The 23,429-nt window shown below is 44.1% G+C and overlaps 1 protein-coding gene across 6 annotated transcripts in view; it reads right to left on the bottom strand.

The window, feature by feature from the left end:
* Window positions 1-23,429, bottom strand: part of SLC35F3 (solute carrier family 35 member F3) — a 265,347-nt gene that overhangs the window by 8,586 nt on the left and 233,332 nt on the right. For all 6 annotated transcript variants that reach the window (XM_038395729.2, XM_043511379.1, XM_043511380.1 and 3 more), the window contains 2 exons: window positions 11,271-11,490; window positions 2,155-2,280 (listed from right to left, as the gene is read on the bottom strand). In XM_038395729.2, coding sequence (XP_038251657.1) covers window positions 2,155-2,280; window positions 11,271-11,490 — 346 coding nt within the window. The remainder of the gene's footprint in view (window positions 1-2,154; window positions 2,281-11,270; window positions 11,491-23,429) is intronic.

Here is a 23,429-nt window from a genome sequence, read left to right as displayed (position 1 = left end):
ATCAGCAGTACAAAGAGGGGTGATTTGCAAACCCCTGTCTGTTTACTTTGAGAAGAGGAGTCAGAGGCGATATGCTAGAGGGATATAATGAATGGGAGAGAGAAGGCTTATTTGGTGTTCCTATTGACTTATCAGATGGCTTGTTTCCCGTCATGAGCTGGGGTCAGAAAGACATTTCCTCCTCCAACATAGCAAAGCACAAATTAGCCAAGGTGCATTGCAACTTTTGCCTTGCTCTGATGCATGCAATATATGTGGGCAAGAGTTGGAGCCTGAATGTTGCTCGATTAATTGATCCATTGTACTGTTCTAGGATAGCAAGTTCTATGTTCCTATTTCACTATGGTTTTAAACACACTGAGTTTCTTTTCTTATATCAAGCTAGTGTGTATCAAGTAAAATCTAAAGAGATTACTGTGCTAGCAGTGCTGCTGTTGTTAGATTCTATTAGCCACCATTTCTCCTTTATTTAGTGAATTTATTCTGCTGAGAACATACTAATACAATACACAAAACCATGTTAGTGCCAGGAAACCATCAGAAATGGCTTCACAGTCGGAGCTGGCCAAAGCAGCTACTTTTCATACTCGTTATTCTGAGTCCATTATGACAGGTTTCAGAGTAGCAGCCGTGTTAGTCTGTATTCGCAAAAAGAAAAGGAGTACTTGTGGCACCTTAGAGACTAACAAATTTATTTGAGCATAAGCTTTCGTGAGCTACAGCTCACTTCATCGGATGCTGTGTACAGCATCCGATGCTGTGCTGAATACAGAGGGGAGATTGATATACACACTCCCATCTATCAATCTCCCCTCTGTATTTTCCACCAAATGCATCCGATGAAGTGAGCTGTAGCTCACGAAAGCCTATGCTCAAATAAATTTGTTAGTCTCTAAGGTGCCACAAGTACTCCTTTTCTTTTTGTGAGTCCATTATGGATCAGAAGGTCTTTAATTAATCTGAATTCCAGTTGCTTCTCATTTGACACCCTCAGGGCAATCTGTCTTGTTATTTCACTGAGTAAAGACAAGGAGTGAGAACAGGGGAGACAGATAGTGAATGTGTCTGTGTAACAGAGATGGCTAAGGGGCTGCAGGAGAGGACTGGAACAACAAGCCAGTGTCAGCTGTTTGTTCCTGCTATTGGTGATGGGAAAATCTGGTATGTGCATAACAAGACATTTATGTCTTCATATGCCTCTTTTATCACCAATAAACAAAAACACAAGGCAGAAAATCAATTCTGTTCTGTCTGAACTGACTAGGAGGGGGTGGACTTTAATTTCCCATCATTCCTGTAATTTCTGACAATAATCACACCGTAATCCTTGTTCTGAACAAAAGAGAAACTGATTAAAATCCTAGAAACAAAAGCAAATACAGACCAAAAAAGTAGCATTAGGCCTGTCACTCCTCCTTTCTGAGGGCTAAAGACAGACTGATTCAAGTTTAGGGGTTTTAAAAATGTTCTTATGGTTGTTTACATTAGAGCTACAGCATCTGGGCTTGACTTCCCTTTTTTTACTAGAGGACTCTTGCAATCTTTGGCGAATTTATAGTAACCTCACAGAAGGTAAAACCTGAGATGAACCTTTCCCCGCCCCCAGACTGATGATCCAATTCAGTAAAATACATAAGCTAGCATCTTAATTTTAAGCATGTGATTATTCCCACAAAAATCAATGCTTAAAGTTAGGTATATGCTATGTACATTGCTGAATCAGGGTCTGAGTCAGAAGGATACGCAGACACTTTAAAAGCCGAGAGCTTGAAAAAGCTTTTGGACAAAATTTTCAGACTTGGATAGCTAAAATTTGGCACCTAAATGAAAGGTGCCTGATTTTGAGAGGCGCTGAGCACCTGCAGCTCCCACTGAAGTGCATTGGAGCAGATAGATTATTTGGTGCGAGTCATTTCCCCCCGAAAAGTAGGCAGTTATTGTTCCTTAAATAGGGACAGATGTTGTCAACATAAATAAATATTTCTCTCCAATGTTAAACTGGTCTTTGTGCTTATAGCAGGTATCCATAAAAAGAGCATGGATGTTGCCCTGCATAAAGTTTAGGAGAGGCAGTATTTAATGGTAAGTTGGGACAAGCTCATTAATACGAGGTGGTCAGCATTTTTTAGCCTGAAGAGGTTTGTGTGCATTTACCTTATAAAGAGCAGACATTGAGGCGGATCCCACAACAAGTGCTATTCCAATAACTGAATGGCTGTGGAATCCATCAGCATAGGTCATCATGACTATTCCTGCAATAGCAAGTATAGCAGCCACAATCTGGTAGGAAGCAAACAAACAAAGGAAGTGTTATTTAACAGCCCCTGGTGACTAAAATATTTAGGAGCCATTCTGAATGAGAGCTCAACATTTGTGCACTACCTACTTCAAGCCTTATTGATGAGAAAAGAATAACCACAAACAGCAGCGTAGTTTGCTAATGTGTTAAGAGAATGTGCAAGCCCCACCAGTTGGTTGAGAAACTGCATGCAAGGAACAGTGAAGAAGAGACTGTGTCAGATCTCAGAGCAACTGGCCAGAGAGGAGGTGCTCTTCAGAGCACTGTCTCCTGATAAACCTGAAGAGGGAATTTCAGCTCTGTCATTGAGTCTTGACATCAGGTGGTCCCTGCAGCAAGTGTTTGACAATAATACATGACTTTGAATTTCCCAGTGCTTGAAGGAATGAATTAAAATCTGGCGGAGGTGTCTGGGGAAAGGGGCTTATAGAAAAAAATAGTAAAATAAAGGATGTCTGAGTATTTTACAGGTCAGCCAGTGAGTTTATTCAGATGAAAAGGGGGAGATAGACTTTATGACTCAGAAGAATGTTTACATTTTGAGTGGGATTTTCAGAAATGCCTAAATGACCGATGAGCACATTTTCTGTTGACTTTCAGTAGCACTCGGGCTCCTAAATCACTTGAGTGCTTCTGAAAATTCTACCCTATGAGCATAGAGTCTACATTGATTTGGGGGAAGAACTTAGCTGAGAAAATTGGTTGTGTGTTGTGTATTTAGTATTGACAGTGCTGATCACTAGGCACAGTAGAGTGGGGAGAGCAGTATGTCTCCTGCTTCATAGACTACTCAGATGGATCCTGCAGGGAAGAAAGTCAGCACGGTGTCTCAGTCATCCTGGGCATTTGAAGCAAAGGGATGGAAAGAAGTTAAAATAAAAATATGATAGTCCCTGTATGTCCTGGAGATTTAGTTAGTTTCACTCCTCCAAGATCTTGGTTGCATATTCTAAAAGGAGTGGGTGGAAAACCAGGGAGAGACCAGCATATTATACATGTTCCATTTAGAAAGGAAAGGGAGATTTTATGCATCAGCCAGGTAAATGCTGTAATGTCACTCCTCAGAGCATCAAAGTCTGAATGCTCTTTTTGCCTGAGGAACTTTAGTTGCTCATTGAAGACGTTGGACTGTCTGCCCTTGAGGGTAAATTTCTCTTTCTACACAATAGGCAGAGCCTGGCTCATGGCACTGTAGGTCTCGCCACACTGCCCCGCCAGCACTCCTCAACACTGTTTCGAGGTGTGCAGATCTAGGGATGGAAGGATTCAGTATCAAAGCCCATTCAATCCTATGCCTCTGCCGGCACTGCCAACAGGGAGGCTACTTAATGCCAGTGGTGGTTTTGGTGAGAGGCACCTATTTAAACCTCATATACAGGCTTCACATTCTTTGCTCTCTTTGTGACGTAATTAGAATAATCCATCCTATTTAAACCATAGCTAGGTTATACAACTTTCAGGCAGGTGAACCCATCAGTTTTTTCCAGAGTCCAAAAATCTACAGCCTTAGAGAATATAACAGAATTTAGGCTACAAGAGAGAGTGTAAAGGCTTAAATACTAACTAATCTGACATACCACACCTGGTTGGAGGCAGGCTGGATGGAGGAAGTTTACAGATTTAGGGCCAAATTTTAGAACTCAGGTTCTAGGTTGCACCTGCAAAGGTGCACATGCACAAGTAATCAAGTGTGCAACCTGTTTCTATATATGGGCATACCACTGCCTGCACGGTTACTCGTGTGCATGTATGTACAATTTTGCTAGTGTTTCTTTAGTGAGTTAGAGTAGTGAGCAGAGCAAAAAACAAAATCAGAAGAGACTGAAACGTATTTGAAAATTGTATCTATTCTGTATACTGCTGGGACTTTTATTTAGCTAAAATTAATGTTCAATATTAGAAATGCTAATGAGATGGGGTTTGATCCGACAAGTGTCTGACTACAATGGAAGTTGAGAGAGCTCAGCACTTCGCAGGATTCATAGACTCTAAAGCCAGAAGGGATCACTGTGATCATCTAGTCTGACCTGCAGAGCACAGGCCATAGAACTTCCCTCAATAATTCCTGTTTGAACTAGAGCAGATCTTTTAGAAAAACATCCAATCTTGATTTACAAATTGCCAGTGACAGAGAGTCCACCACAAAGCTTAGTAAACTGTTCTAATAGTTAATTACCATGTTAAAAATTTATGCCTTATTTCCAGTCTGAATTTGACTAGCTTCAGCTTCCAGTCATTGCATCTTGTTTTACTTCTGTCTGCTAGACTGAAGAGCCCATTATCAAATATTTGTTCCCTGTGTAGATACTGATAAACGGTAATCAATTTGCCCCTTAACCTTCTCTTTGTTAAGGTAAAGATTGATCTGCTTGAGTCTATCATTATAGCACAATGCAGGATTGAGCTCAAGTTGCATAAAGTTAAAAGATCCTAATCTTAAATTCATATAGCCTCTTTCATCCGGGAGGATACCAAAAGGATTTACAAACTAGTTAATATTGAGATGGGTCTGAGCTGCAAATTCAGAGATCTGGATCCACACATTACCAAATTTTGGGGATACTCAGATGTGGGGTTTTGACTCACTCCGATCTCTATCTAATATACCAGGATAACTTTTGCCACAATTGAAGTGCATCTGCCTCTGAAGTGAAAGATGGCACCTGTTTAATAGTGCACTAAAACTCTAAAGAATTTTTTAAATCCAGGAAGGGAAAAGTACTGCATTCTGCTGAAGTTGCATAGTAGGCAGAACTGGCAATGCTATCCAGGTTAACACGCCAATGCTTGAGGAAAGAAAAAAAGCTTACGGGTTTGTAATGAATACAGGTGGTCAGGATGCTAGTTTATATCTCAACAGCACCTTCAGCAATACAATGCCCTTTAATACCACCAATGCTAAGGCACTGGTTCTATACTGACTCAGAAAGAAGAGAGACACCCCAAGACTCAGAACTTCTTGTAGCATCTGTAACACAGCCTAACCCTCCTTAACTTGAGAGATCCAAGGAGATCAAAACCTGCAGTGATTTAGCTGCAGAATAGATATTGACTTAAAGGAACGTGATAAAAAATGCCACAGCTGACTCTACCTTAGCAAGAGTAGCAATTCTGCAGGACCAGAATTCCAATAGTGCATTTATGAACTGAAAAAATGATGACGTTTTGCTACTAATTTCAGTGTACGGAGCCTCCCAGGAGAGGGAGGCACTCTCTGAAAATCAATACCAACTGACTTTTGGTGTGTGTTTCCAGATTCAAGTCATACTGACATGGCACACTTAGATACACAGAAACGTGTATGCAGAATTAGCAATTGGCTACTTCTCTTGAATGCCGAACTAGTTTATTGATTGTAGCATGAAAGGGGGACACGGATGTCAAAGTCTAAAGCAACTAAATCCAGACTTCTAGTGATTTTTCTCTTGCAGAGGTTTCAGCCTCCTTATCAAGCATGTCATGAGTGCCAGATATGGTCTTGGATTAAACTTCAGACTACCTATCAACATCAGGAATGTTACACACATTTTCGCTGAAAGCTTTTCAGCCTATTAAGCATGTTGTTATATTCTGCTTGAATTCCTGGCTCACCATAGCTTCTGGGCTGCAGATATTTCCACGTTTCCTAACACCCTGTGTGATGAAAATGAGACCCAATGTAGGGGAACGGTGCGCTAGGAGGGAATTCTGAAGGTAGTCATTTCCTCACTAGCTATCTGTCGTGTTAAGGAAGACAACCTCCATCCTTAGAGGTTTTCAAGGCCTGGCTTGACAAAGTCCTGGCTGGGATGATTTAGTTGGTGTTGGTCCTGTCTTGAGTAAGGGGTTGGACTAGATGACCTCCTGAGGTCTCTTCCAACCCTAATCTTCTATGATTCTAAGGTTGGTGAAGTAATATCTTTCATTGGGCCAACTTGTGTTAAGGAAGTAACATGTCTCATGCCCTACTTGGACAATCGCCTGGTGGCAAAATAAAGGGAAAAGGAAAAAAGTTTAAAGATGGTTTGTGAGTGTGTATGTGTATGTAAAACAAAAGTGACAGATCATAAATTATTCTGGATGGTAACTAAAGAAATACTCACAAAATAATACAGATTTGGATCTCTTGTTCCTTGTAATGTCTAGGGAAGAACCCTTCTCTGTTCTTAACCAGAACTTTGGAACAACCACAGTAGAGCCAGGAACCCATGTAAGGTTTCTTGCAAGCCCCCGTGCATGCTCAGACAGGACTTTTGGAAGTTGTAGTTGGTTCTGTTCAGCCAAAGGACATATATTCAATAAAGCTGATAACTTGCTACATGAATGCTGAGTCTTAACTGAAGACTTCCAGGCTCCCAGTGATGTGTTAACACAACATTTCTGAGGCCACTTAAGTTGCCCGCTCTGAAACACCTCCCAGTTTACAGAGTGGTGGTGGTTTTAGCTTTGGAGGAAGTTACTTGCCTGTAGCACCTGACTGATCACCATCTTTGCTGCTATCGAAACCAGGAGGATAAGGAGGGTCTCGCTATGGGCCAAAGCTGACTGTATTGAGTAGCTTATGTTTCTTTACAAGCAAGTGGAGGTCAAAAGAACATCCTCCATGCTGGACTGCAGACACACACAGGGCACCAGATTTTTAAAGGTATTGGGGCACCTAACGATTGTCAAAAGCACCTAGGTGCCTAACTCCCACTAGATGCCTATCTGCATCTTTAGACACTGAAATGCCTTTAGGTCTCTGGCCCTTAATCACTAAGTCAGGGAGCATCCTCCTCCACTCTGGAGTGTAGCTGTGGGCACACGTGCGCACACACACACGCGTACTCAGGAGGCTGGAGGCCCAGGCAGCACAAAGTGAATGGATTCACATAAGGGAACTCTCAACTGTGTACGGCTGGCATAGGGAGGAGGAAGGGGTCTGGTTGAGCAGAATTCTGCTATCCTGCTTCTCCACTGCTGTAAGTTAGAGCAGGCCCCAGGCTACTCTAAATTCCATTGAGACTGATTAACACAGGACTATTCAGCTGAGGCCGGCTCCCTGCACCTCCTCCCACCTCTACAGTGTCTGAGCTTGGACATGGTGGAGAACTGAGCCGTCAATATCTGATTTTAACTATTTCTTGAGGCTTAGCTGCCCTACAGAATCTGAAACACTAGTGCAGTGCATCAACAGTAGATTATAAATAAGGCTACTATTTAATCATGGGTATTTTTAGTAAAAGTCATGGTCAGGTCATGGGCAATAAACAAAAATTCATGGCCCTGTCCATGACTTTTACTAAAAATATCCCTGACTAAATCTTGGGGCAGCTGCTGCTGCGGGGGGGCCGCAGATGCAGGGGGATGCTCCGAGGGGCTGCTGCTGCAGGGGTTGTGCCACCGAGGGCTGTTGCTGAGGTGCCATGGGGAGCTGCTGCTGTGGGGTGTGTGCCATGGGGACCGCTCCTGGAGGGAGTGCCCGGGGGAGGTTGCTGCTGGGGGGGCAGCGGCACTAGCTGCCAGGGGCCGCTGGAGCAGCGGCTGCTCTGGTCGCCTCGGGGACTGCTGCTCGGGTGGTCTCTGGGGCCAGCCGCACTGGCTGCTGCTCAGGTGGTCCCCGGGGCCAGCTGCTTGGATGGCCCTGGGGTCAGCCACACTGGCTGCTGCAGAAGTCATGGAGGTCACAGAAAGTCATGGAATTCATGACTTTTGTGACAGATACGGACCCCTAATTACAAACTCTTTTGGGCAGGGTTATATGTTTGTAGGGTGCCTAGTGCAGTGGGACCCTGGCCTCGAGGTCAATAATAAATAACAACTAACTGTGACTCCGAACACTTAGCTCCTGATTTTAGAGAGGGGCCCACCATTTTAGAAGTTCACCCCCAAATTAAATTCCAAACACGTGGTGTTTGTCCTTGTACCTGAATAGATCAGTTCCACTGTGACTCAGGAACTTACAGAAAGGGGAAGGAACAGAAGGAAGAAAAGATGGCCAGGTATCAAACAAGGAAAGAGGAGGAAACTCCATTCAAATCCCCAGTCACAAAGGGAAGTACCTTAGCACACTTGCTACTCAATACACAATGAAAAGAAAGAAGAACAAAATCCCATCACAGCATCTTTTCTCCACCAAAATGCCCAAGCCTTCTCCTGAAAGAGCCCTTGCTAGTCCCCATGAAAGATACAAAGGAGTCAAGGAAGAGCCTGTCCTCTCTGCCCCATTTTCCAGGGGAAACAAAATATGTCCTATACCTGCAGTACATTTGTCACTATTCGGACAAGAAGTTAATATCCAAGTATCCCAGAAAATTCTCGCTCATCCTCTAGCACCTTGCCCGTTAATAGCTAGGTGAGGAGAATGTAGCATGTCACTCTCAATGTGCACAAATGGGAGACAGTTCCTCGTGAAAACCACTTGGACTAAATTTTTGATTAGTGCCATTGTGGAGGCCTGAAGTTTGGAAGGGGCACAGCACCTCTCCATGACATATAACCTTCCTTGTCATGTTGTTCCGCCCTCTGGTACCACATGCCATCAATAACAGGTGGCGATGCCTTGGCATACCTATAGTTTTAAAGCACTATTTCCTTATCAAGGACTATTGGAGAACCATGTCTCCATTTATTGGCTACTGGTTTGCTGACAAGTTGGCTTATCCCAAGACAATATTAAAAATTAATAAAGAATAATTAAAGATGCTTCAGACCAAACCCTAGATCCAGCCCATTCATCATTTCACCTCCTTTCCTCTCTTGAAATGGGGGAAAGTTCAGACCTGGATCCAATCTTCAGTCATTAGCTCTGTACTCAATCAAGCCAAAACCCCAGATCTGAGCCTAGGAATCCAGATGTGATCCTTCTGACATGAATGCATCAATACCAGTATCTTCCATTTATACAGTGCCTTTCATCCAGCAGGGTTACAAAGCATTCTACCAACACACTCTCTCTCTTGCCCATGTGTGTGATTGATTATATGTTTACAATCTTCGCATCACTCACCATAGAAATGCAGCCACCTAACCGGGTGAAACAAATCAGTTGTTTAACAGGGTACAGCAACACTATACACTGCTCTGGAAAGTCACCAAGAATATCATCTCCAACTGCAAATGCAGGAGAATTAAAGAGGGAAGGATGTAAATGTTTTCCACTAGAATTTGACCAGGACAATGGGGTACTTACTAACAGTCCCATGGGAAGGCTAGAGACGCTGATTGCCTTTTCCTCTCATCCAAAAGGCAACACAACCAGTATTACAGTCACCCCCTAAAATCACTACAGCTCTCCTACAGAGGCTCCCTTACTGGTTACTCAACCCCCCCTCTCCAGTTAAAGTAAGTTCAGTGTCAAGTCAGAAAGGTTAATGTGCAGACAACAGCTGGAAAGGCAAGGAACTCCTTTGCTGGTATCTTTTGTAATTTTCCCTATTGTGGCCTCAGGGCCCTGCTGCAATAACAATGTGACTCAAGATTTTCAATCACGCAGAAATAAATTCTTCTATTAAAGTTTAATTTTTAATCTCTGCGTATCCTGGGGTTTAAAATCTCCCCCACAACAAACTAGAAATATTGCCCAGGCTTACTGAGAAGAGCACTGACTCCTCATCTCTACTTCAGCTGGTGTCATGGGGCAGAACTAAATCACTGGTGTCTTCACACGGTAGTTGCTTTCAGCCCCACTACAGGAGTCACAGACCTGACACTGTGTCACTTTTGGGGAGAGTCGATGAATGCCAACTGCTGATTGGTGCTGCCTCTGCTCTCAGAGGGGAATGTGAGAAGTTGCCTCTTGGTTCTAAGGGCTGGAATGTTCTCCAAAGGCATAAGGGAGATAGGACTTAATTCTAACAACTGCAAAGAGTACTCTGGATCAGATTGTCCCTCACAGCTATGCATTGTGGGCACCCTCTTCCATCTCACCCATGGAAGGGGTAAGCTGTGTTGGTGGCACCTCTTGGACCAAACAGAGGGCTGTGTGTGGCTGCAGGGTCTATGCAGAGGTTGGGCAGGCTGCAGGGAAATCTCTGTTTCCCACCTATGGGCCCATATAATTAAGCAGAAAATCTAACAGAGAATTCATTGGAGTTGAACTTTATTGGAGCTGTGCTTGCAAGTTCCAACCTCCACAGTGCCGCACTCAGTGATCTCCTGCCCCAGAATTCCCCCCTCTATCTAGCCTCTCGGACACAAACTAAGACCCGATAGTTCTCTCTAGCTCTTCACCTGCCAGAGTGATTCATACAGACTGTGTTATGTAGTATTAGTACACAAGATCTCACTAATTCTAGCCCAAACTGTGCAGTCATGGAATGGATTGCTGAGCACACTACATAGGCATTTTTGCCCCCCACACTTCCACACAGAAACAAACCTTTTTAAAAACAGATACTTGAAAAATAGGAGCTGAATTAGTCTCATCTGTGTTTATATCAGTTGCTGTCCACAACCAGGTGTGACACAGAACTTAATACTCCAATCCCACAAGGCTTGTGTCATATGCAGATATGAGATGCACCAATGAATTCATAGAATATGGACAAAAAATGCACAAGGACATGTAAAGCACCTGTAGAAATGCACAGTTAAAAAAAATATTTCTAAGTACCATAGGCTCAGTCCTTTCTAACCAAAAGAGAATGGCAAAAGGATGATAAATGTTCATGACCAGTTATCCTTCATGGCACAGACTGGGATAAGTTAACTCATTTGGAAGGAACAGTGAGCAAAGAGAGCAAGTTCTAGGAAGAGGAGGCTGCAGTGTTGCTAGAGATCCACAGAGTGATGGTTCTCAGAGCTGATTTGTTTTGTAATGAATGCATTTCTGTACAGAGTGGAGGATTGCAAGCTCTGTAAGGATATTATGCTGACTCATCTCATGACTTCACCTCTTTAAAAGATCAGAGAAACGCGCTGTTATTAGTGTCAGATGCTGATCTAAATGAGCCAATTGGAAAAGGGTTAAAGTGAAGAAAGGAGGGAGACAGAGAGATAAGGAGACACTTACCCTCACTCCCATGAACCTGTCCCTGAGAACGATCCATGAAAGCAAGAACACAAAAGCTTTGTTGCAGCAGAACAACACGGAGACATCCGTAGTGTTTATTTTCTTTATTGCATGTAAGTACAGGTAGTTTGTGAGTGTCCAAAGAACACCAAAGGGTGCTGCCTTGGTAAAAAACACCTTCATAGTCAAGCCATTGTCTCCAAAAAATCGGCAGCACTCCCTAGAACAAGGAAAGAAAGGCAATGTTATTATACCTGAGTGGCAAACAAGTCCTTCATGCATTGTACCAATTAGAATGCTCTTTTTTGGTACCATGTCTTTCCTACAAGAAGGGTAACAAGTTTCAGTCTGCTGCAAAAGCCATCATTTGCACAAAAATATTGAACACACAGAGGGGATTATAAAATTGAAAACGATGAGCACATAAGAGTATGGTGAAAGGTGGAGGTAGGGGATCAAAGTGAATAACAACAATATTAATAAGGTGCTTGCACCTTGCACTTTTAATCTATATTTCGCAAAACGCTTTGTTTCATTATTCTCATTTTACAGTGGGGGAAACAGAAGTGATTCTTTAGCTTGCCCAAAGTCATCCAACAAATCAGTGGCCAGGCTGGGAGCAGAATCCAGGCCTTCTTATGCACACCTCTTTGCCTTAGCCACTGAGCCGTGGCCTCCCCGGTAAGCAGAAAAGAGAAGAGATGGATATTGAGGCAGGATTTGAAATGGCTGGGGACTCACTGGAACTAAGTTCAGGACAAGGCTTTTTCATCAGACAGGTGCAATGTGGCTAAAGGCACTGCCACTGTCAGAGACTCACAGTGAGGACTAAGCTTTGCTCATAACCAGTTCAATGAATGGAGGAGAGGAAAAGGGAGTTGGTAAGGTTAGATCTGAAGAAGCACTAGGGTCAGTGAAGATAAATAAGGATCAGGGTAATGAGGTTATGCTTGCGAGTTCTTGATGGAATACAGATGGTCACAGTGTTCTTGGGCAAGTTGAAATTTGGCGAGGAGACCAGCCCAGAGGGAGCTGTGGTAATCAAAAGTTGTGGGAGGTTGGGAGTGCATGGATTAAGGAAGTGGTCAGACAGAAAGTGAAGATAAGGGCAGGTATGAATAATATTATGAATCCAGGTCCAGCTATAGGAGGTCTTGAAGACACTGTTGGTAAGATGGAAAAATAAATATTGATGGATCATTTCTGGTACATCTGACAAGGAAAGATCAGAGTCAAGGAGGTAGATGGAAGAAATTAGGGAGTATTAGGGCATTTTCTCTAATCTAGGAGAAGGAACACAGACTTGGAGACAATAGGGTGGAGAAAATTTGAGTGGAACTAAGCACTAAGGAATATATGACAGAAAGAGGCACAGAGAGCTGGAGATGTTGGCAGGGACAAAGGATGGATGGGAAAAAGTTTGGTGTCATCAATATAATCATGATGTTTAATGTCAAACAGAGAGCTGAGATGGTGATAAAGCAGGGATTAGATAGTCATAAGGGTCAAGAACACCGCTGTGGGACATCTTTTTTGTGTAAACATTGTAAGCTAAAAATCAAGAGTCATTGGCTTTATGACTACTGTAAAACTAAAATGGCATGTGCTAGCCAAATTGTTTGCATGCAAATACAGTAATGCAAAACGGAAATGCAGGGATTTGTAATTTGAAGAATATTGTTTGCAGCCTAATGACATGTTCAGATACCCTAACCAGACCCTCAGAGCTCTTTCCCCAAAACAACCCATACCAACTAGAGTTGAGAGGGTAAATCAGGGCCTTCCAGTCCAGTCCTGCACCCTGAGAGACTCACCAGAGCACCAAGCGATCCGTCTCTCTTGCACTCCTCCACAGGGAAGTAGCAGCAGATAGTGGGAGGAGTCTTCACAGCCTTGTGATATCAATTAATCTCTGAAACCTGGATTCTGGGGGTTGGGTGCCCTAGTTGCTAAGGTCACTTTGTGCCCTGGAGAATCATGGCCTGAATTTTTTTTTTCTCATTTACTGTATTGCAATTGGCTGTTGATAGCTCCGCATCCCTCCCCCTCATCAACCAACGCAACCGGCTTCCTCTTATGCTTCTCCCCTCCCCCGTCTCTCTCCTCTCTGCTTTCCTTTTTTTATCCACCTTCCTCTCTTACTTCAAAAATCCCCTCCTCTTCCCCACTTCAACCATGAGTGAGTGTCCATCCCTCATAAAAAACCCTTACAACAATATTTTTTGGTAATGTAAACAAAACAATTATCTGAACCACTAAGTCAAAAATGAAAGAAAGACACTGTTTGCCATCCATCACCGTAATTACTCTGCTTGCCCTTGTGTGCTATCATCCTTTCCCCACTACCTGCCTGGGTTGTGGTTTCATTTTCTACTTTGCAAGCTCTTGTGGGCAGGGACTGTGTCTTGTTCTTTATTTGCATAGCACACAACACAATGGAGACCCAATCCTGGGACCTTCCGGCACTACCACATTGGGAAGAATAGTAATCTAGAGCTTCTGCCAGCTACATCCATCACACACACAAACAGGCTCTTCGGAAATGATGTCATGTTATTGCTTTGGGAAGGGCGGCTCTCTGATATTTTGCAGAAGTTCTCTTCTTTGCAAAGCAACAGGTTTTTGGTTAGGCCCTTCCAATTTTTTAGCTGGTTTTCACTGAGGCACAAGGAGGTCAAGAAATTTGTCCAAAGTGAGTTAGTGGTTCAGCTGGGATCAGAATATGTGGTCTTCTACACGGAAGGATCCTGAGAGATTCTACACTGCCTTGCACCTTGTATAATCACTTCAACCTCTGCAAAAAGAGTGCAAAACCAGTGTAATACACAACCATTCTGATTTGGTAGTCTTTTGTACACTCTTTGCATTCTGCAAATGTATAGAGGACTACACAAGGTGGGAAGATGGAAAATCAGAACCCCAGTCTTTTTACCATCAGGTCACGTGCTTTTCCAGGTAAGTATGTAACAAGGAAGGGGTTGTTGTTGCTAAAAAATATACTCACCCCTAAATCTACTCATTTTTGGTGCCTTCTAAACGTCATGCTAATAAAGTCTAAGGAGACCTGAACGATATCTGGCATTTTTTATGCACAAAATCCTTTAAAGTGTGACAGCTTGCTCTCAATAGATTTCTGTCCCCACATTTTCCTAGTTATTTATCAGAGCAGCTTGATTTTTTCTTGGTACACCATCGGACGAGACCAAAACAATGCAGTGCTCAAAGGAAAAAGTCCATTACTTGTGAAGACTTACCAACAGGCATTTGACAAAGGTTGCAGTGGATGAATAATGTTAGATTAAATACCCCAGTGCAGACATTTTATGGGAAACAAGACAGGACTAAGACATGACCTTTGGAGCTGTGGTAGGCTGGGTGTGAAATCACCAATGGATAATTGACCTTTTCATTAAATACCTCATAAGTACACTTTGGAGGCAGCTGTTTCTTAAATATCAGCATGCTGTGCAGCATTTTTATTCCAGCCACACAAGTATATGATACAAATCAAATGTTTTAATCTTCATGTTTTATGAATACTGTTTGGTAAAAATCAGTTTAATCATATGCTCGATCAGAGGTTCTGTCCTACTGCCATCCATGCATGCTTAAATACACTGAAATAGGCGACTTGTTTTAAATATTTAAACAATCTCATCTAGTAACAAAAATAGTCTTTGTATTTCTCAAGCAAAAATTATCAACTGTTTATAGATTCAGAGCCTTTCAGGCCAGAAGAAACCATTATGATCATCTAGCTTGACCTGCACAACACAGATTCCTACTGACGTCAGTGGGCTTTGGATCACGCCCATAAAGCTTTAAATGGATTGGGTCCTGCTTGTCTGTCTATCAACTCTAGGTAGTCAGAGACTGCAACTCGCCTTGTGTGATGTGGCTCTGGCACTTCAGATCATCTGAAGCCCCTGGTTTGATTATGAGGGTGCTGGTGGCAGGTTGTTCTCAGTGAGGATCCTCAGCTGTGCAATTCTTCCTGCTTCACTTTGCCAAAGCCTGAATTTGTTGGTCTGCAAGGCTGGTCTTTGGCTTTTCTGGGGCTTGGGAAGAGGGTGATCAGGTAGATGGAGACTGTGGTACTTTCATTAAGAGGGTTCAATCTCTTGGATACTGGTCCTAAATTATTGCCATGTCTTAATATGGGCACATGCACTTAGACACTGAATGGGCATCTTTTAAAAAGAACTAAAATAAATATTTGTAAATAGGAATTTTGTAAATAGGAATATCTCCTGTGTTGTTGGCACTAATTACAACGCAACTGCACTTTCAAACAATGTGGTGCCAGCACACAGCATGAATAACTAAGTTCTGTGCTGACAAGCTCTATGGAGATTAAAAGTGTGTGTTTGTGTGTGTGTCCGTCCTCCCCCAGAGTGTACTCTGTTAGAGCCTCCAAGACTCCTGTATCCCACTTCAGGTTGGGGAATGGCCGGTGGACCCATGCAGTCCCTGGGTTGGCTCCTTACTTTGCTTTCTATTAGGTTTATTTTTTTTTTAACAGATGAACACACCACAGATGAACACCTGCAGTAGGTGGACATTATATCCGTACAACACTTACCACAAAGCAACTGCAAGAAAAACCTACAGCAATCACTGACAAGAATACAAGAATGGCCATACTGCGTCACTGATGGACCTATCCTCCATGAACATATCTAATTCTTTTTTTTAATCCATTTATACTTTTGGCCTTCACAACATCCCATGGCAACGAGTTCCATGGGTTGAGTGTGCACTGTGTGAAGAAGTATTTCCTTTTGTTTGTTTAAACCCTCTGCCTATTAATTTCATTGGGTGACCCCTGTGTCATGTGTTATGTGAAGCGGTAAATAACACTTCCTTATTCACTTTCTCCACACTATTCATGATTTTATAGATCTGTGTCATAGCCCCCCCTCCTTAGTCACCTCTTTCCTAAGATGAACAGTCCCAGTCTTTTTAATCTGTCCTCATATGGAAGTTGTTCTGTACCCCTATAATAATTTTTGTTGCTCTTCTCTGCATCTCTTCTAATTCTAATATAGCTTTTTTGAGATGGGGAGACCAGAACTGCACAAAGTATTCCAGGTGTGGGAGTACCATGGATTTATATAGTGGCATTATGATATTTTCTGTCTTATTATCTATCCCTTTCCTAATGGTTCCTCACATTCTGTTCATTTTTTGACTGTTCCTGCACACTGAGCGGATTTTTTCAGGGAACTATCTATGATGACTCCACAATCTCTTTCTTCAGTGGTACCAGCTAATTTAGACCCCATCATTCTGTATGTATAGTTGGGATTCTTTTTTCCAATGTTTATTACTTTGCATTTATCAACATTGAATTTCATCTGCCATTTTGTCACCCAGTTTAGTGAGAATCCTTTGTAACTCTTTGCAGTCAGCTTTGTAATTAACTATCTTGAGTGATTTTGTATCATCTGCAAATTCTGGCACCGCACTTTTCACCCTGTTTTCCAGATAATTTTATGAATATGTTGAACAGCACTGGGCCGAGTACAGACCCATGGGGGAACTCCACTGTTTACCTCTCTCCATTGTGAAAACTGACTATTTATTCCTACCCTTTGTTTCTGATCTTTTAACCAGTTACTAATCCATGAGGGGATTTTCCTTCTTATCCCATGACGGCTTACTTTTTTTAAGAGCCTTTGGTAAGGGACCTTCTCAAAAGCTTTCTGAAAGCTCTAGTAAACTATATCGATTGAACCGTCCTCCTCCATATGCTTGTTGACTCCCTCAAAGAATTCTAATAGGTTGTTGAGGCAAGCTGCGTTGACTTTCCCCTAACATATTGTGTGTGTCTGATAATTCTGCTCTTTACTATGGTTTCAGTCAATTTGCCTGGCACTGAAGTCAGGCTTACAAACCAGTAATTGCTAGGATTGCCTCTGGAGCCTTTTTTAAAGAAAATCGGCATTACATTAGCTAACCACCATCTAGAAGAGAGGCTGATTTAAACAACACGGTACATCCTACCATTAGTAGTACTGCAATTTCATATCTGAGTTCCATCAGAACTCTTGGGTAAATACCATGTGGTTCTTGTGACTTATTACTGTTTATTTTATTGGTTTTTCCAAAACCTATAGACACCTCAATCTGGGACAGTTTCTCAGATTCGCCACCTAAAAAGAATGGTTTGGGCACAGGGATCTTCACTCAGTCCTGGTCTACACTAGGCGTTAAGGTCGAATTTAGCAGCGTTAAATCGATTTAACCCTGCACCCGTCCACATGACGAAGCCCTTTTTTTCGACTTAAAGGGCTCTTAAAATCGATTTCCTTACTCCACCCTCGACAAGGGGATTAGCGCTGAAATTGGTTTTGCTGGGTTGAATTTGGGGTACTATGGACGCAATTAGTTGGTATTGGCCTCTGGGAGCTATCCCAGAGTGCTCCATTGTGACCGCTCTGGACAGCACTCTCAACGCAGATGCACTGACCAGGTAGACAGGAAAAGGCCCACAAACTTTTGAATTTCAATTTCCTGTTTGGCCAGTGTGGCAAGCTGCAGATGACAAAGCAGAGTGCATCAGCAGAGATGACCATGCAGAGCTCATCAGCAGAGGTGACCATGCAGAGCTCATCAGCAGAGGTAACCACGATGGAGTCCCAGAATCACAAAAGAGCTCCAGCATGAACTGAACTGGAGATACGGGATCTGATCGCTGTATGCGGAGAGGAATCCGTGCTATCAGAACTACGTTCCAGTTTTCAAAATGCCAAAAGGTTTGTGAAAATCTCCCAGGGCATGGAGGACAGAGGCAATAACAGGGACCTGAACCAGTGCCGCGTGAAACTTAAGGAGCTGAGGCAAGCCTATCAGAAAACCAGAGAGGCCAACGGCCGCTCTGGCTCAGAGCCCAAAACATGCCGCTTCTATGATGAGCAGCATGCCATTTTAGGGGGTTCAGCCACCACTACCCCAGCCGTGTTCTTTGACTCCTTCAATGGAGATGGAGGCAACACGGAAGCAGGTTTTGGAGACGAGGAAGACGATGATGATGAAGTTGTAGATAGCTCACAGCAAACAAGCGGAGAAACTGGTTTTCCCGACAGCCAGCAACTGTTTCTCACCCTGGACCTGGAGCCAGTACCCCCCGAACCCACCCAAGGCTGCCTCCCGGACCCACCAGGCGGAGAAGGGACCTCTGGTGAGTGTACCTTTTAAAATACTATAAAGGTATATATATATATATATATATATATATATATATATATACACACACACACTATTTATTTATATACTATAAAGGTTTAAAAGCCAGCATGTTTAATGATTAATTTGCTCTGGCATTCGTGGCTCTCCTGGATATACTCCCAAAGCCTTTGCAAAAGGTTTCTGAGGAGGGCAGCCTTATTCCATCCACCATGGTAGGACACTTTACCATTCCAGGCCAGTAACACGTACTCGGGAATCATTGTAGAACAAAGCATTGCAGTGTATGTTTGCTGGCGTTCAAACAACATCCGTTCTTTATCTCTCTGTATTATCTTCAGGAGAGTGATATCATTCATGGTCACCTGGTTGAAATAGGGTGCTTTTCTTAAGGGGACATGCAGAGGTGCCCGTTCCTGCTGGGCTGTTTGCCTATGGCTGAACAGAATTGTTCCCCACTGTTAGCCACGCGGTGGGGGGAGGCAAAATGCGACCTTGTAATGAAAGCACATGTGCTATGTATGTAATGTTAACTGCAAGGTTTACCGTGAAAGAGTGTACCCATTGTTCTATAAAATGTGTCTTTTCAAATACCACTGTCCCTTTTTTTTTCTCCACCAGCTGCATGTGTTTCAAGGATCACAGGATCTTCTCCTTCACAGAGGCTAGCGAAGATTAGAAGGCAAAAAAAACCGCACTCGCGATGAAATGTTCTCTGAGCTCATGCTGTCCTCCCACACTGACAGAGCACAGATGAATGCATGGAGGCAGACAATGTCAGAATGCAGGAAAGCACAAAATGACCGGGAGGAGAGGTGGCGGGCTGAAGAGAGTAAGTGGCGGGCTGAAGAGAGGGCTGAAGCTGAAAGGTGACGTCAGCGTGATGAGAGGAGGCAGGATTCAATGCTGAGGCTGCTGGAGGATCAAACTAATATGCTCCAGCGTATAGTTGAGCTGCAGGAAAGGCAGCAGGAGCACAGACCGCCGCTACAGCCCCTGTGTAACCAACCACCCTCCTCCCCAGGTTCCATAGCCTCCTCACTCTGACGCCCAAGAACGCGGTGGGGGGGCCTCCGGCCACCCAGCCACTCCACCCCAGAGGATTGCCCAAGTAACAGAAGGCTGGCATTCAATAAGTTTTAAATTTTTAAAGTGCTGTGTGGCCTTGTCCTTCCCTCCTCCACCACCTCTCCTGGGCTACCTTGGTAATTATCCCCGTATTTGTGTGATGAATTAATAAAGAATGCATGAATGTGAAACAACAATGACTTTATTGCTTCTGCAAGCGGTGATCGAAGGGAGGTAGGGAGGGTGGTTAGCTTACAAGGAAGTAGAGTGAACCAAGGAGTGGGGGGTTTCATCAAGGAGAAACAAACAGAACTTTCACACCGTAGCCTGGCCAGTCATGAAACTGGTTTTCAAAGCTTCTCTAATGCGCACCGCACCCTCCTGTGCTCTTCTAACCGCCCTGGTGTCTGGTTGTGCATAATCAGCAGCTAGGCAATTTGCCTCAACCTCCCACCCCGCCATAAACGTCTCCCCCTTACTCTCACAGATATTGTGGAGCGCACAGCAAGCAGTAATAACAGTGGGAATATTGGTTTCACTGAGGTCTAACCGAGTCAGTAAACTGCACCAGCGCACTTTTAAACATCCAAATGCACATTCTACCACCATTCTGCACTTGCTCAGCCTGTAGTTGAACAGCTCCTGACTACTCTCCAGGCTGTCTATGTATGGCTTCATGAGCCATGGCATTAAGGGGTAGGCTGGGTCCCCAAGGATAACTATAGGCATTTCAACATCCCCAATGGTTATTTTCTGGTCTGGGAAGAAAGTCTCTTCCTGCAGCTTTTGAAACAGACCAGAGTTCCTGAAGATGCGAGCATCATGTATCTTTCCCGGCCATCCCACGTTGATGTTGGTGAAACGTCCCTTGTGATCCACCAGTGCTTGCAGCACTATTGAAAAGTACCCCTTGCGGTTTATGTATTCACTGGCTTGGTGCTCCGGTGCCAAGATAGGGATATGGGTTCCATTTATGGCCCCACCACAGTTCGGGAATCCCATTGCAGCAAAGCCATCCACTATGACCTTCACATTTCCCAGGGTCACTACCAGCAGATATCAGCAGATCTTTGATTGCGTTGGCTACTTGCATCACAGCAGCCCCACAGTAGATTTGCCCACTCCAAATTGATTCCTGTCTGACCGGTAGCTGTCTGGCATTGCAAGCTTCCATAGGGCTATTGCCACTCGCGTCTCAACTGTGAGGGCTGCTCTCATCTTGGTATTCTTGCGCCTCAGAGCAGGGGAAAGCAAGTCACAAAGTTCCATGAAAGTGCCCTTACATATGCGAAAGTTTCGCAGCCACTGGGAATCGTCCCAGACCTGCAACACTATGCGGTCCCACCAGTCTGCGCTTGTTTCCCGGGCCCAGAATCGGCTTTCCACCGCATGAGCCTGCCCATTAGCTAACCGTGATGCCCACATTGCCAGGACACGTGCTTTGAGAGAAGTCTGTGTCCATGTCCTCATCACTCTTGTAACCATGCTGATGTCGCCTACTCACCCGGTTTCGCTTTGCCAGGTTCTGGTGCTGCATATACTGCTGGATAAAGCGTGTGGTGTTTAATGTGCTCCTAATTGCCAAAGTGATCTGAGCGGGCTCCATGCTTGCCGTGGTATGGCATCTGCACAGAAAAAAGGCACGGAACGATTATCTGCTGTTGCCCTGACGGAGGGAGGGGCGACTGATGACATGGCTTACAGGGAATTAAAATCAACAAAGGGGGTGGCTTTGCGAGAAACTGAATGGCTGCCTCAAGGATAGAACTCAAAACCTCAAGGATAGAACTCAAAACTGGGTTTAGCAGGCCGTTGATTTCACAGAGGGAAGGAGGGAAGAGAAAATGAATACAAAACAAATCTGGTCTATTTCTTGTTTTGAGCCATTTCATCTATCTTTATACATCATGCTGGCAGCAGACTGTGCAGTACGACCGCTAGCCATCATCACCTCCTGGGTGCTCGGCAGAAGATGGTGCAGTATGACTCCTGGCCACCATTTTCTGCTGGCTGCAGATTAAAAGACAGTGCACTGCCGGTAGGACTCAATCGCCATGAGACGAAACAAGGGAAATGACCTGGCTGAGTCATTCCCATGTTTTCCCAGGCGCTCGGTTAAAAGAGCACCCAGGACTACATCGACGATGGCTACCAGTCATACTGCACTGTCTGTTGCCAAAAGGCAATAAACTGCTGCTGTGTAGCAATGCAGTACCATGTCCGCCAGCACCCAGGAGACATACGGTGATGGTTAGCTGAGCAGGCTCCAGGCTTGCCGTGGTATGGCATCTGCACAGGTAACTCAAGAAAAAAGGCGCAAAACAATTGTCTGCCCTTGCTTTTACAGAGGGGGAAGGGAACGGGGGCCTGATATGTACCCAGAATCACCCGCGACAATGTTTTAGCCGCATCAGGCCCTGGGATTTCTACCCAGAATTCAAATGGGCGGTGGAGACTGTGGGAACTGTGGGATAGCTACCCACAGTGCAAAGCTCCGGAAGTCGACGGTTGCCTGGGTACTGTGGACACAGTCCGCCGACTACATGCACTTAGAGCATTTGTATGGGGACACACACACTCGACTGTATAAAAACGCTTTCTACAAAACCGACTTCTATAAGTTTGACCTAATTTTGTAGTGTAGACATACCCTCATCCTTTGAAGTGAAGACTGATGCAAAGAATTCATTTAGCTATTCCACAACAGCCTTGTCTTCCTTTAGAGTCTCAATTTTCCAGTAGTCCTACTGACTGTTTAGCAGGCTTCCTGCTTTTGATGTACCTAAAGGTTTTTTTGCTGTTAGAGTTTGTGTCCTACACTAGGATTTGACTTCCAGTTTTTAAAGAGTGTCTTTTTGCCTCTTACTGCCTCGTTTACTCTGTGTTCACCCATGGTAGCATTTTTTTTTTTTTTGCCCTGTAAAAGAGTCCCATTCACCACAGGTTGTGCCTCCTTGGGGCTGGAAAATGGCACTCACCCAATCTGGTGCCCCCTTCCGTTGGGTGCCCATGCTGTGGACCCTCTCTCTCTCTCCATGACTCAGAGTATTACTTCTTTGTGACTCAGCCCCCCTGCCAGGTCACTGTATAGTTCCTCGCCTTCCGAGATAACGAAGTCCCACTAGACAAGCTGTCTGGACACTGTCTCAGATGGTCTTCCATTCCAGCCTCCAGGTCCTGTGTCACTTCCCTGTGGCAGGTTGGGGAACCTGGCCCTCCCGCTACTCCGGGTTCCAGCCCAGGGGCCCTATGAATAGCAATCCAGGTTTGCTCAGGCTCTGTTTCCCTGGGCTCCTTCCAACCTCACCTCTCTATCTCCTTGCCTATCTCTTGTTTATCACTGGAGAGACCTCTGGCCTCCTGCCAGACTCCTCAGTCCATGGCAGGACCCCAGAGCTTACTCTCCCCCAGATCTCCTTGTCTCTGGCCAACTCTCTTTCCCTCTAGAGAGTGACTGCAAACCTCTTCCCTGCAGCCTCTTCCTGCTTTCACTTCCTGTTTTATAATCCTATCCCAGCTCCGCCTCCAGCTAGGCTTCATCTGCCATTAGATTGATCAATCCCTGGTTCTCTTTCAGGTGCAGCATATAAGGTTGATTGGCCTCTTCTGGCCAACATTAACCTGCTGAGCACTTGTGTGGGGTGGACACCCCATCACAGGTCCTCTTACTGTTTTTTTTTATTTGAGGTATGCATTTAGTTTGAGCCTCTGTTATGACTATTTTTAAATAGTCTCAATATAGCTTCCAGGCATTTCACCCTTGTGACTGTTCCTTTTAATTTTTGTTTACCTTCCTCATTTTTGTGTAGTTCCCCTTTTTGAGGTTAAATGCTACAATGGTGTGTTCTTTGGCATTTCCCTTCCTACAGGGATTTAAATTTAATAACACTATGGTTGCTCTTA

The sequence above is a fragment of the Dermochelys coriacea genome, chromosome 3 (genome assembly GCF_009764565.3).
Source record: "Dermochelys coriacea isolate rDerCor1 chromosome 3, rDerCor1.pri.v4, whole genome shotgun sequence".
Lineage (NCBI taxonomy): Eukaryota > Metazoa > Chordata > Testudines > Dermochelyidae > Dermochelys > Dermochelys coriacea.
Note: the sequence above shows the minus strand (reverse complement) of the source record. Positions and strands in the feature narration are given on the sequence as shown.